General features: G+C 45.1%; 1 protein-coding gene across 1 annotated transcript; it reads right to left on the bottom strand.

Annotated features, from left to right (window-relative positions):
- Positions 1-858: 858 nt before the first annotated feature.
- On the bottom strand, positions 859-14,438 carry LOC120717264 (zinc finger protein 91-like). Its single transcript, XM_040005189.1, has 4 exons — positions 14,416-14,438; positions 12,813-12,918; positions 3,857-5,041; positions 859-2,106 (listed from the first exon to the last, which is right to left on the bottom strand). The coding sequence occupies exons 2-4, from the start codon at positions 12,828-12,830 to the stop codon at positions 1,417-1,419; spliced, it is 1,893 nt and encodes a 630-aa protein (XP_039861123.1). The 5' UTR covers positions 12,831-12,918; positions 14,416-14,438; the 3' UTR covers positions 859-1,416.
- Between the last annotated feature and the right edge of the window lie 16 nt (positions 14,439-14,454).

Here is a 14,454-nt window from a genome sequence, read left to right as displayed (position 1 = left end):
GTCACTTTGTTGAGTTATATTTTATACATTGTAGAATCCTGTGTACGGTCCCACTTAATTCTTAAAACAACTTATTTTCGTGATTGTGTATTTTTGAAGTAACCTTGTCTTTTTTGGGGTACAATAAAATCCACATTTTGAGAATTACCCCTGTTACATCCCCTGGCTAGTCTAAGGGTTTTGAAGGGACTCCCTGTCTTCTTGGCCGCTGACATCTTAGTATCTTGTTCACCAAGATTTTTCCAATGGTTAAAAGCTGAAAGACTGAGTAACATCACATGGATGTGTACTGAAAGGTTTTGATTTTTATGTTTCTACTGTTGGTGTTTTTTGTCTTTACCTTACCATATAAATGACCTCGAGGTAACTGTTGCTGTGATTTGAGGTTATATAAATACAATTAAACTGAAATTGAACTAATTTTCTCCTTCATATTAATAATAAACTATTCGTGACATTACCTGTGGATGGATTTTGTTCATTTGGTGCTACTCGTTGAGGTGCAGGTGATGTCGATGGGTGATCAGTAGATCTCTCCAGTGTGTGCCTCATGAGCTGCACATTCAGCAGTCAGTCGTCACTCTGCATTTTGTGCTTTGTCTTCACTGAGGAAACTAATGGTTTTAAATCTTGGATTAAGCAGTGTGGACAGTGACAGCTGAGCTCTCTAGGGTGTAGGGTCTTGTCAAAGGGTTGCAGACATGTTCTTTCCCAGTTGGTTTGCTGTCACATTGGTGGTATTGCCCAGTATTTCCTAGTGCCTGTTTTAGGTCAGCAGTCATGCTTGATCTAAAATAGGCCACCACTTTCTGTGCAGTTCCTCTAGGCCAGGTGTTAGTGCATGTGCAATGCACACAACATGCCTTATGGATACATGTCTGGCAGTGGCTGTCATATATTTCGCAGCATCACTTAAAAGGCAGATAATCTTTCCCTCAATGGCCCTGTACCATCAGAGACGTCTTAGCAGTTGCAAGGTTACACCTGGAGGACTCATTAACAGGGCACAGTTCAAAATGTTTAGTAGGTTTAATCAGCAATATGCAGACATCTGACAATAAAGAACGTGTGAAGGTGAGTGATTAAACAATGACTTAACTCAGGTATAAGTGCTTCTTCAGAGAAGTCTTTTCTTCAAGGAATAAGGCCTAGGAAGTAGGCTAACAGGTAGCAAGGCACTCAGGGTAAGTGCTATTCAGATAAGAGTTAAACAAGAATCAACAACTCTCCTCTCTTATTTTCTATAGGACAAACATTTTCAACATTAAAGTTTCTTTTACAGAATGAAAATCTCTCAAAGAAAAAAGAAAACACTTGATGTACACATCTATACTTGCAACTTCCCTAGTTTAACATCCAGGATTATTCACTGCAGGTCCAGAAATCAGAGCTACCTCATCAGATCCAAGTGTGACATCAGCTGACACTCTCTACAGGAGACTCCACCTGAACTCTGTGGAGCCTGATCTCAAGATGTTTAAGTCTGACCCTGAAACCAGAAGAGGATCTTTCTGTCTCGTCAGATTCATTGTGATCCAGCGATTTCAGTCCTGCATGATCACGCTGATGATTGCTCAGAGCAGATAATGAAGTGAATGTCTTTGCACATTGGTAACAGTGAAACTGTTTATTTACAGCGTGGGATCGTTTATGTTCGGAGTATGAACTGAGACTCTTGAAGCTCTTGTCACACTGGTCACAGCTGAAGTTCCCTTCAATGTGTGTATCTTCATGATCATTACAACGACTTGAATGTGAGAAGCTTTTGGCACAGTGTCTGCACTTATATGGTTTCTCTCCTGTGTGGTCTTGTTTGTGTGATGTAAGATGACCTGCAGTGAAGAAAGATGACCCACACTGGTCACAGACGTGGTTTTTAACCCCACTGTGGCAGAGTTTGTGTTTTTTTAATTCACTTGATGTGGGGAATCCTCTCCCACATTCTCTGCAGTAGTTCATTTTTTCTCCAGTGTGTCTGCGTTGATGTAGTTCTAGGCTTCGCTGATGAATGAACGTTTTTCCACAAAGGTCACAGCGAAACTCTTTCCCACCACCACAGCGGTGACGACAGGGTTGAGAACTGGATCCATCTGTGTCGCTCTGCTTCTAAACAAAGACACAAACACAGTGGAAGTCAGGGAATTCCTTCAACATCCTGAATGTCGCCTGAAAAAGGGGCTTTTTGTGTGTGTGTGTGTGTGTGTGTGTGTGTGTGTGTGTGTGTGTGTGTGTGTGTGTGTGTGTGTGTGTGTGTGTGTGTGTGTGTGTGTTAGGGGTGCAACGATACTCGTATCGATATTGAACCGTTCGATACAGTGCTTTCGGTTCGGTACGCATACGTATCAAACAATACAACATTTTTAATTTATTTTATCAACTTTCCTTCTGACGATGCTGTCTGTGTTGAGCGCTCAGTGGATCTGCGCTCGACAGTGCAGCCTAGGCGGAGTAGTCGAACGCAGATTCACTGAGCGCAGGGCAAGCTAGCGAGACAGAAGCTAAGCTCTCCTTGCAACATGGCAAATTGAACCTCCCCCACCCTCATTCAGATCTGGCCTTTGGAACTATTTTGGTCTTCATGTGACGTATGACCCTGAAGGTAAGCGCGTCATGGACAAAAGTAAAACAGTATGTCGGATGTGCCACGCAATGCTCAATTACATGGGTGGGAGCTAGTGCGTTAGCGCAGTTAGCTCGTTAACGCCGTCCAGCCCCATGCACGGGGCGATCCGCGGTAGCTCGTTAACGGAGATTTGCCGTGTTGTGGCTTTAACGTCATTTCAACGAGATTAACGCTGACAGCACTAGTGGGAACACAACAAATATGACTGCACATCTACGCCGACATCATCCTAGTGCAAAGACAAGTGGAAGCAGACAAAAACAACAAGCACGCATGCTACAAACTTTACCCGAGTCATTTAGACAGCCGTTAGCACAGGATTCTCCTTATGGGGACCTGATATGTTTAATATGCTGCTGAGAATATAGCCCAGAAGAAACGGATAGTATAGCTTTTATTTTGGAAAGAGACATTTCTCTGTAATAAACTCTCTTTACCAAAGATGAGTGATTCCTCCATCAGATATTTATTATTTTATTACTTTGTTGTTTCAGCAACATTAAATTTAAAAACTGTACTTTTGAGTTAAAATATATATTTATAATTTTAATAAATGACAAATTAAAAAAGCATGAACATTTTTTTGTATCGAAAAAATATCGAACCGTGACACCAAAGTATCGAACCGAACCGTGAACTTTGTGTATCGTTGCACCCCTAATATGTATGTATTTATGTGTATATATATATAAATTTAAAAAAATAAAATATTACAGTGAGGGGAAAGAAATTGGGTTCATGCTTGCAGTTTTGTCTTGGTATACAATATTTGAATAAAAAAACTAAACAAGAAAAGAAAACACTACATTTTTGATAATATTTGTGGTTGTTTTCTTGCATTTCTTGTACTACTTGACCACTAAAGTGGCCCTTCAATGAGATGACAGTGCCAGCAGTGGCCCACAGCTCATTTAAGTCATGTTACGTTATTCGTGCATGTATTTTGTAATCTGTAGCGGAATACATTTTGTGTGACCAATGTTGGTCACACGATACTAACCCCCAAGCTGCTCTCCAATGCATCCATCGGAGTGTGAATGTTAGATGGATAGAAAGGGGAGAAACTTTTAAAACTTTACTTTTTTCCCAACATCAGGAAAGTTTTGGGAGATCTATTTCAGATTTGACCAAATATTCTTAGATTAACTTTTCCTGTCTCGTTTAAGTTTGAAATGAAACTTAATTTACAAAATACTTCAACAAAAGTGCAAGTGCAAAAAGAAAAATACATACCTCACAGTAAGTGCACTTGTAGAGTTTCTTTCTGGTGTGAATCTGTTTGTGGACTCTCAGGTAACGTGGAGCTTTAAAAGTCTTCTCACACTGGTCACATTTATAAGGTCTCTCCTCAGTGTGGGTAAACATGTGCCGCTGTAAATGGTCGTATGCCACAAAGGTTTTGCCACACTGATCACAGAAGCAAAAATCATTTTTGGTGTGAATGCGTTGGTGAATATTACGGCTGAGTAGCCGACGAAAGGTTTTTCCACAAAAGTCGCAGCTGTACGCCTTAATTCCAGAGTGGGTAACTAGATGACTCCTTAAGCTGCTGCTGTGAGCAAAAGCTTTACCGCACTGATCACAGCTGTACGCCTTAATTCCGGAGTGGGTAACTTTATGACCTCTTAAGCCGCTGCTGTGAGCAAAAGCTTTACCGCACTGATCACAGCTGTACGCCTTAATTCCGGAGTGGGTAACTTTATGACCTCTTAAGCCGCTGCTGTGAGCAAAAGCTTTACCACACTGATCACAGCTGTACGGTTTAACTCCACTGTGGATGAGTTTGTGTGTTTTTAAGCTTGCAGCCAGGGTGAAAGACTTTCCACACTCATCACAGCTGTACGCCTTAACTCCAGAGTGGGTAACTTGATGACGTTGTAAGGTACTACTGCGAGCAAAAGCTTTACCACACTGATCGCAGCTGTACGGTTTAACTCCACTGTGGATGAGTTTGTGTGTTTTTAAGCTTCCAGCCTGGGTAAAAGACTTTCCACACTCATCACAGCTGTACGCCTTAACTCCAGAGTGGGTAACTTGATGATGTCCTAAGTTGCTACTGTGAGCAAAAGCTTTACCACACTGATCGCAGCTGTACGGTTTAACTCCACTGTGGATGAGTTTGTGTGTTTTTAAGCTTCCAGCCTGGGTAAAAGACTTTCCACACAACTCACAGCTGTACGCTTTAATTCCAGAGTGGGTAACTTGATGACGTTTTAAGTCACTACTGCAAGGAAAATCTTTACCACATTCCTCACAGCTGTATGCTTTAACTGCACTGTGGATGAGTTGATGACGTTTCAGGTCTGACTTCCTAGTAAAATCCTTCCCACACTCATCACAGCTGTATTTTTTTTCTCCCTTTCTTCTGTGAGGTTTGTCGGCCTCCTGAGAGCGCTGACTTCTCGCTCCATGTTGGTCCTGCAGTGACAGAGATACAAACAGAGGCAGTGAGTGAAATGCAGTCGTGGAACAAATGATCACTGCAGTGTTACTGAGAGTTAAAAAACTGTCTAATGTCTTGATGCATGCTCAATCATCGATGAAAATAAATCTCCAAAAGTTGATTCTGTCCTGTGGTTTTCCCAATGTTGTAAACCTGCAGTCAGCTGAGACATTTAACCGAGCTAGAAGTTAGCAAGGAGCTAGCTCGCTAGCTTCTATCTAAATATAACATACCATGTTCTGACAGAGATTTATTAAACAAATTAAAACGTACAGCTCTGCTATCACTTGAAACATAAATGAAGACAGGACAGTAAACAGCAGTGACGTTTGTTGGGTTACTGAAGTTGGGCTAACTGGTGTATAATGATTTGCTATGTGATCACTAGTGCAACAAGCTATGTTAGCATAACATAAGCAGTAAAGCTTGACGACGAACACTAATGAGTGGTGGACTTTTTTCCACTCGACAGAAGTTAATGTGAGGGTTCCCAATGGTTAGGAGTAAATGCAATCGCATGGCAGGATGCTGTAAACGGACCAAACGTCAGGAAGGAGAACAACTGAGATAATCCATCCACTACACGAGGTTAGGCATTAATATACTGCTGCGTGCGCTGGGCTGTAGCTACATCGTAAATGTTTAAAAACTGAGCTTTAAAATGAACAGTGGTAATAAAAACCGTGAGAAGGCGACAGTGATCACTGACTGTTTTTAGGGCCTTGTTGAGATTAAATAGAACAAGATGCAAAGCATTTAAACATGTTAAAAAACACAGCAGCCTTATTAAATGCAGAATACTTTGGGCAGGAAGCAGGATTCATCACTGTGGCGTGAATAAGGCACGGCGGGACCACGGAGCAACGTTCAGAGCCAACTTTATTTAATTCACGTCACACCACACCCACACCAACCCCTGAGTCCCCGTGTTTTAACACGGCGGGCGTGATTGCGGATGCCGTGCGGACGCACCTGCACGGCACCGCAAACCACGCCCCACCACATACCCCCATCGCCCGATTGAGGCCGGGGAGCAATCTGGCCGAACCTACTCCCCCCGCGAACTGGGGCGAGACTCGGCCCAAAACATCGGCGCCCCAGCCCCTAACCAAGCGACGGGGAAGCGTCCATTCTGGTGGCCGCCCGTGCATCCAGCGGCAACGGCGAAGCTGGTCCGGAGGTCGGCCGCGTAGGAAGCGGACACAGCCCCACAGGCATGGCCGTGAGCTCCTGTACACAGGCGGCTGGGCAGACGTCAGGCGCGCAGAATCGACTGGTGGCAGCGAGGCTGGTCTAGCCAGCCCACCGACCCCCGGCTTAGCGGGGCTGTCCCGCTCCTCTGCCTCCAACTCCGGCTGCGCAGGCTGCCCTGGAGCAGGGACCTCCGTCTCCTCGCACAGCTGCTCTGCCACCGCCTCCGCCGCTCCCGTTTGGAGCGGCTCCCCGCACTGCGCCTCCGCCTCCAGCAGGCACAGCCCCTCGTCCACCTCTGGGTGGAGCGACTCCTCTTCCTCCGGTAGGTGTAGACCCTCGCCCGCCTCGTCCTCCGCCTCCGATTGGAGCGGCTCCTCCACCGCTCCCGGCAGGAGCAGCCCTTCACCCGGCTGCTCCTCCTCCTCCGGCAGGCTCGGACCCCCGCGTGACTCGTCCACCACCTCCGGCTGCCGAGGTGCCCCACACGGCTCCTCCACCGCTTCACTGTCCTCGGGACACACTTGTGGGGGTGGCGCCCAGGCCCAGAGCAGCGCCACCAGCTCCCCAATCCTTTCCAGGTGGCGCTCGGACCGGTCCTGCAGCTCTTCCTGCTGGCGACGCACCTCCGCCGCCTGCTCCCGCTGGGCGGCCTCCATTTCGGCCACCCTCCGGGCCAGCTCCTCCATTCCCTGGCTCCGATACGGACCCGCTGTGCCGCCTCCTGGGTTTCAGCACCAATGTGGCGTGAATAAGGCACGGCGGGACCACGGAGCAACGTTCAGAGCCAACTTTATTTAATTCACGTCACGCCACACCAACCCCTGAGTCCCCGTGTTTTAACACGGCGGGCGTGATTGCGGATGCCGTGCAGGTGCATCCGCACGGCACCGCAAACCACGCCCCACCACAATCACATTATCACTTAAAGACTGGATACTGATCATGAGGCTAACAAGGGCTTCCCAGAGAACATCTGGATTAACACATACGGCTTCAAAGTTTTGGTGCTTTACAACAAACCTTCTCAGTCACCGTTGCCATTGGCAAGCAGTAGGCGCATAGACACCAGTAGTTTTCCCTCACTCTCTCGTCCTCGTGTGACAGATTGTGTTCATCTTCATCTAAACTAAGTGCTGGTTGACTATTTTCATTATCTCACTCGGTTCGCTCTGGTGTGAACTGGAAAGGTTGAACAGAAGCCATTTCCAGTGCGCTGCAAACTTGAACTGGATGCGGTACAACTGTATGACGTCCCTACCCAGAGTGCATTGAGAAGTAAATAACAATGGCGGCCTACTGGTAAATCGGTTTTATATAAAATGTGCTTAAAAGGAAAACATTTGGCGTATTTTAATAAGACATATTTTATTGAAGGCACAATACATATTTTAGCGCAAACATGTCTTAATAGCTGGGGTTCCCTTTAACATCTGCAGGAAGCTCTGAGTAGGGCTGGGCTATATCATACCGTTCACGGTAATACCGGTGTAATTTTGGGCAACGATAGGAAAATGAAATATCGCGATAGAATATGGGTAAAACGCACATGCGCAGTACCTTTGTTTACATACGCACATGGCGGCGATGCAGAATGAGAAGAGTGAAAGTGGATCGTTGAATAAAAACGGATGAACCAGAACTGGTTTAGCTTTCGTCCGTCAGATACACAACAAAGCACTATTTTTGGTAGCGCATGCTAGCGGGCCGTCGTTATTACCGTGTTGTTTGGAAAATACAGCACACTTAAAATCAATCCTTTGATTTTTCTGAAAGTCGACAGAGCCCCTTATAATCCCGTGTGCCTTATGTATGAACTCTGGTTGTGTTTACTGACCTCGAAACGATTTTATGTACACGGCGCTCGAAAAGCTGTCAAATGTTTCAGTACGACTTTGCTAAGCTACGAAGCCGCACCGCTTGATGGATTGTCTGAGCATTACGGCTATCGTAGGCGGAGCCTCGCGGAGTGATACGTACTGTGCTTCAACATAATGTTACCGTATTGTGTGTATGACCTCGTTTTAAGTTTTGTGGATATTATACATGGTTATGCTGAGGATATGTCGGCCAGTTTCCACTGGAAATGCCTTTTGGTTAAACTGTCAGCAAAGAATTTGCACTGTTACATTTTTATATAACTTTAATGCACATTAAAAAAAACAGCTGCTTGTTTAAGTGAAAATACATTGATGGGTTTGTTTGGTTTTTTTGCACTAATAAAGTTGTGGAGTTGTAAAGTATTTTGTCTAGTGTCAATTATATCGTAATCGCTCATTTTCAAATGTATATCGTGATAAATATTTTTGGTCATATCGCCCTGCTCTAGCTCTGAGGATGTTTTACTAGTTGCTGGTTGCTGGAGTACTTTTCTATGCCACGGTGTGCAGGGGGAGCAGCACAGGCACCAAAGGCACCCGCGGCTGCCTTTGGTGGTGCAAAAAGTTTCGTCGACACTGTTGTGTTTGTTGGGGAGAAAACACAACATACAGCACTTAATAGTCACACTACTAGCGATCAAAGATTTATGTAAATTTAACAAGTTGAATGCATTCTGTACTGTACAGGAGACACGGCACAAGATTGATTGACAATGGTCCTCAGCCAATCAGGAACATAATGGGCTGCAAAAATAAAAAAAAAATAAAAAAGAAGGAAAATTGCACAAATAAAAAAATTAAAAAAAATCTGCGAAGGTGAACCGCATTATAGCGAGGGACCACTGTATTGAAGAAATACTGATCACCGGGGAAAATCTCTTACTTTACGAAAAAATGTGAGTTTAACTGATGATATTGCTGTTTCGATGGGTGCTGATACAATTCAGAGTTGATACGCCATTTTCAGGGTCAAATTCAAGCACTTTTTATGCACTTTCAAGGTCCATTTTCAAGCTTTTCCAGCAAGTAAAAAAAGAATGCATGTTTCACTTTGTATCATCTGAGTAAGACCATGTGAAAATTAAAATAAACCATCAGGTTGATTTAAACCCCTTTATTTCCCTTGTGTTAAAACATAGAAAAATGCAACACACAAAAATACTGAAAAAGGTAATTCCCAATAACACCTACTGTAAGATGTTTAACCACGTTGCTGTCTGTATTATTGTTGAAGTCCTAATTGATCACCTCTAAAGTGTTTGTGCTAATAACATCATGTACAGTCAGACAGGCATGGAGAACAGCACTGACTGGGAGGCTTTGAACAGATGACACATTCAATTCAACATATAAGACTTTAAGAACGCACAAGCATCTACATAAAATCTATTAATCAGCGCGATCAGCAGCGAGGAAACCGCACACCCAGAGGCAGCGTTTATCACAGCCGGAGACTTTAATAAGGGAAACCTGAAGAAAGTCTCACCAAAACTCCATCAACACATCCTTTTTAACACACGTGGAAACCGGCTACTCGACCACTGTTACACCTCTTTCCGGGATGCGTACAAAGCCCTCCCCCGCGCCCCATTCGGCCAATCAGATCACTGCTCCATCCTGCTCCTGCCCGCCTACAGGCAGAAGCTGAAACAGGAAGCTCCAACCCGGAGGGCGGTGCACTGTTGGACGGACCAATCGCAGTCTGCGCTGCGGGACTGTTTTGATCACGCGGACTGGGAAATGTTTCACGTGGCCGCCAGAGACATTGATGAATACACAGACTCAGTCTGTGGATTTATCAGGAAATGCGTGGAAGATATCGTCCCATCCAGAACAGTCAAATCCTTCCCAAATCAAAAACCCTGGATTAACGGAGATGTTCGCGCGGCACTGGCGGCACGGAGCACCGCCTTTGCCTCCGCGAACACATCGGACTACAAACACGCACATTACCAACTCTGGAAGACGATCAAAGCAGCCAAACGTGAGTACAGGGACAGGGTGGAGCAACAGTTTGACAACCCGCGGAGTATGTGGCAGGGACTAAACACGATCACAGACTTTAGAGGGAAAACCAGCACACCGCAGACCACGGCCTCTCTGTGTGAGGATCTAAACGTATTCTACGCTAGATTCGACACAGCGAACACCATGAGACCGGACAGTGTGCGCACCGCGGATGACGTCAGTGCGCACACTGTGTCTGAGGAGGATGTGCGGAAGTGCTTCAGGAAGGTGAACGCACGCAAAGCTACTGGTCCGGACGGGATTCCCGGCCGCGTCCTCAGGTCATGCGCGGCTCAGCTGGCTGGAGTGTTCACGCACATCTTCAACCTTTCCCTCTCTCTGTCTGTAGTCCCAGCCTGCTTCAAAATGGCCACCATCGTCCCTGTACCCAAATCCTCCACCATCTCCTCATTGAACGACTGGCGACCTGTAGCCCTGACCCCCATCGTAAGCAAATGCTTCGAGAAGCTGGTCAGGGACTTCATCTGCTCTGCACTACCCGACTCACTGGACCCTCTACAGTTTGCATACCGCCACAACAGGTGAACTGATGATGCCATAGCCCTGACACTACACACTGCCCTGTCACACCTGGAGAAGAGAGACACGTATGTGAGGATGCTGTTTGTAGTTTACAGCTCAGCATTCAATACCATCGTTCCCTCGAAGCTGGACAGGAAACTGCAGGATCTAGGACTGAGCAGCTCCCTCTGCAGCTGGATCCTTAGCTTCCTGTCTGACAGACGCCAGGTGGTCAGACTGGGCAGCATCACCTCATCCCCCATCACACTGAACACTGGTGCTCCACAGGGGTGTGTACTGAGCCCTCTCCTGTACTCACTCTACACCTACGACTGCACAGCCACTAACAACTCCAACATCATCGTGAAGTTTGCGGACGACACTACAGTGGTGGGTCTTATCACCAACGGTGATGAGACGGCTTACAGGGAGGAGGTCAGCGCCCTGACCCACTGGTGTCAGGACGACCATCTCACCCTCAACGTCGCAAAGACAAAGGAGTTGATAGTGGACTTCCGGAGGTGCAGAGAAGTACACACCCCCATCACCATCAACGGCGCTGCTGTGGAGAGAGTGAGCAGCTTCCGGTTCCTTGGAGTACATCTGGCTGAGGATCTTACGTGGTCAGTACACACAAACAAAACAGTGAAGAAGGTGCAGCAGCGCCTCTTTTTTCTCAGGAGACTGAAAAGATTCGGCATGAGCCCCCGCATCCTCAGGACCTTCTATCACTGTGCCATTGAGAGCATCCTCACTGGATGCATCACCACCTGGTATGGCAACAGCACCGCCTACAACTGCAAAGCTCTCCAGCGAGTAGTGCGGTGCTCTGAACGGATAATTGGAGGTGAGCTTCCCTCCCTCCAAGACATCTACAGGAAGCGCTGCCTGAGGAAAGCGGGGAGGATCATCAAGGACTCCAGTCACCCCAGCCATAAACTGTTCAGACTGCTTCCATCAGGAAGGAGGTTCTGCAGCATCCGGTCCCGTACCAGCAGACTGAGAGACAGCTTCTTCCACCAGGCCATCAGACTGCTGAACACGTCATAGACACCTCAGCTTCACTACTGGAACTTTAACATTATGCACTCCACACTGTATATAAATGCCACTTGTTTTGCACATATTCAACTCTGTATATTTTATATTTTTTATTATTATTATTATTATTTTATTTTTTTTTACTATTTAATTTGTAAAAATGTGTATACACACACACACACACACACACACACACACACACACACACGAAAATATTTAGTATACACATCCAGAAATGCATACACTATTATATATTGTACATATATTTATTAGTTTCAGGTCGGCCATTCTTGTATTTTGCTCGTTTGTGTTTGCACATCTCTGTTGCTTGTGGGGCTCGCACACAAGAATTTCACTCGCATGTGCTGTGCCAGTGTGCCTGCACATGTGATGTGACAATAAAAGTGATTTGATTTGATTTGATTTAATCTGTCATCTGTGATATTATTATGTACAATTATAATGTATTGCTCATCTCCCTTAAATAAATAGGCATCATTAAAGTATGAAATATTCATATATAAAAACATATAAATGTGTCTCAGTGGGTGATAGTGCCCCACAGGCCTTAGTGTGAGCTTGAAGCCATTTATAATCTGTAAGTTGTTTAATTTGTAGGTGCTCACGACAAACAGATTTTAAATGAAAGCCGGGTAACTGAAGGCTGAATTGTGGACACACACATATTGTGTGTGTCCATCTTACGCTCTGTTAATTTTTTAATATAACAATAACAGTGCAACTAGGGCTGTGCAATATAACCAAAATCTCATATCCCGATATGACACATGTCTCATAAAAATAACGACATATATCACAAATGTGCATTTTCTGTAAATTCTTTGAATTTCACACAAGTCGACTTAAAGTTTAAGGTTCATTTCGATGGCTCTTTTTGCCTCTAAACTTTCTCTGTACCCTTTCATGTGATTCTTCCATAGGTGGGAGAAGAAAAAACAAATACTGCTATAAACAGCGCATTTTGCGACAACACGAAACAAACAATAGTGTATAATATGAAACGATAGATGTTTTTATATCGTTCATCTAATATGCATTTCATCATGTCGCACAGCCATAGATGTAACTGAGATATTTTTCTCACCTCCTGTGTTGAAGTCATGGTTTCCTCTGTAGTGGCTGAGCTGAGTCCAAATGGCTGAAACTGTTCCTCTGCTGCTCCACCAGACTCTTCTCCTCCTGTTACTCAGCTGGAACACAAAAGTATAGATATGTATTTTATCCCTGACAAGAAGAAGCAGAGCAAATAAACATTACTACACTCAGTGACAACAATACCTATGAAGCTTCAAGGTGAAACCCCAGAAGCAGCTACAAAAAGAAAGTCATCAGCTGCAACAAGAACTTGAAAAAAGCCACTGAGCTCCCTGCATACCACCACCTTTACCCAGGTGGATGCTGCACCCTGTATATATGGACTTCCATAGACACACAAAGAAGGAGTCCCACTCAGACTCATTGGTAGCAGCATAAACTCACATATTTTAAATACAACGAGGGTTTCTACAGACACAAACATGGATGTGCTGTGAGCTCCCCAGTGTGTCCCATTGTAGCCAAACTTTACATGGAGGAAGTGGAAAGAAAGGCTCTTGGCTCTTAACAGGGACAGCACCGAGCCACATGATAGAGTGAAACAGGGTCTCACAATGGTTTCACTCAGGACCTGCTGACACACACATTTTTCCACACATTGGCTCTTGTGATAAGATCAATGGTCAACAGTGGGTTGACGACCCTTTCAGTTGACGACCCCCACAAGGGTTTAAATGCCTGGGACTCTCCACCATTTGATTTTAGAACTGAAAAAGCCACTTTTGGATGAGAGGTGAAACGTTTAAAAAAGCTTACAGACGTCCAGTCACTTTCTTTCTAAGATCTTGGACTCAGAACAAAAGCTGTCCAGCTTTGTGTGTCTGTCAAAATGCTTTTTACAAATCCTGCTGGAATCAGTGTTGTTACAGCTGCAGTCAAAGCAAGATGGAAACAATGAAGAAGGAAAGTTCAAATCTACTCAGACTAAATGTCTTCAGTCAGTGTGTCAGCCTCCAGTTAACAACAGTGGTGAGAAACTGCACTACTGAACCTCCACTGACTGAGTAACTGCAGTTTGGTGCTTCATCAGAACTTCATGGCAGGAAGTGTTTCAGAGTGGGGACAGAGACAGTTGCAAAGTTCAGCTTTAGTGAGGCTAAACTCCAAAACCTGTTTTCAGCTAATGACTCTGCTTCTGTCTGGAAAACAATCAGACGGTGAACCAACCACAAACCTAAAGACACCACTGCACCAACCATTCACAGCTGAACAGCTCCTGCTGTGGATTCTACCAACAATGACGTGATCACAGTCTCTCCACCCTCCTTGGGTTCTCTCTCCATAGATGTATGAAAATACTGCAGCAGATCGCTCTGATTTCCTGTTATCACTTAAATAGAAACGAGGCTGTAGAGGTTTGGTGCAGGCAGAAAAACAGCTGCAGGGACAATGAAAAGACTTTTCTGCTCCAACTTCTCCCAGCATGCTGAGCTAATGATTAGTTGGTGTTTTTCTCCAAACACTCTCTCACTCTTCTCTCAACGTGTTCACAATAAACTGTGAACAGACACCGAGGAGAGCAGCAGAAGACCTCATTCAGGAGCTAAACTCAACATGAACTGAACTCACAGTAAAGTTAGCTCGGTGCTTACCTTTAGATGAGCCCACAAACCGAGAGAAACTCCGCGATG

The sequence above is a fragment of the Simochromis diagramma genome, unplaced genomic scaffold (assembly GCF_900408965.1).
Source record: "Simochromis diagramma unplaced genomic scaffold, fSimDia1.1 OVJJ01000097.1, whole genome shotgun sequence".
Lineage (NCBI taxonomy): Eukaryota > Metazoa > Chordata > Actinopteri > Cichliformes > Cichlidae > Simochromis > Simochromis diagramma.
The sequence above is the reverse complement of the archived record's forward strand: the minus strand, read 5'-3'. Positions and strand labels throughout refer to the sequence as shown.

Bases quoted from the DNA above. Each gene is read 5' to 3' on its own strand.
- LOC120717264 (XM_040005189.1), bottom strand. The intron at 2,107-3,856 runs GTATGTATTTTT...GTCTTTGTTTAG, and splicing joins ACAAGTGCACTTACTGTGAG to AAGCAGAGCGACACAGATGG.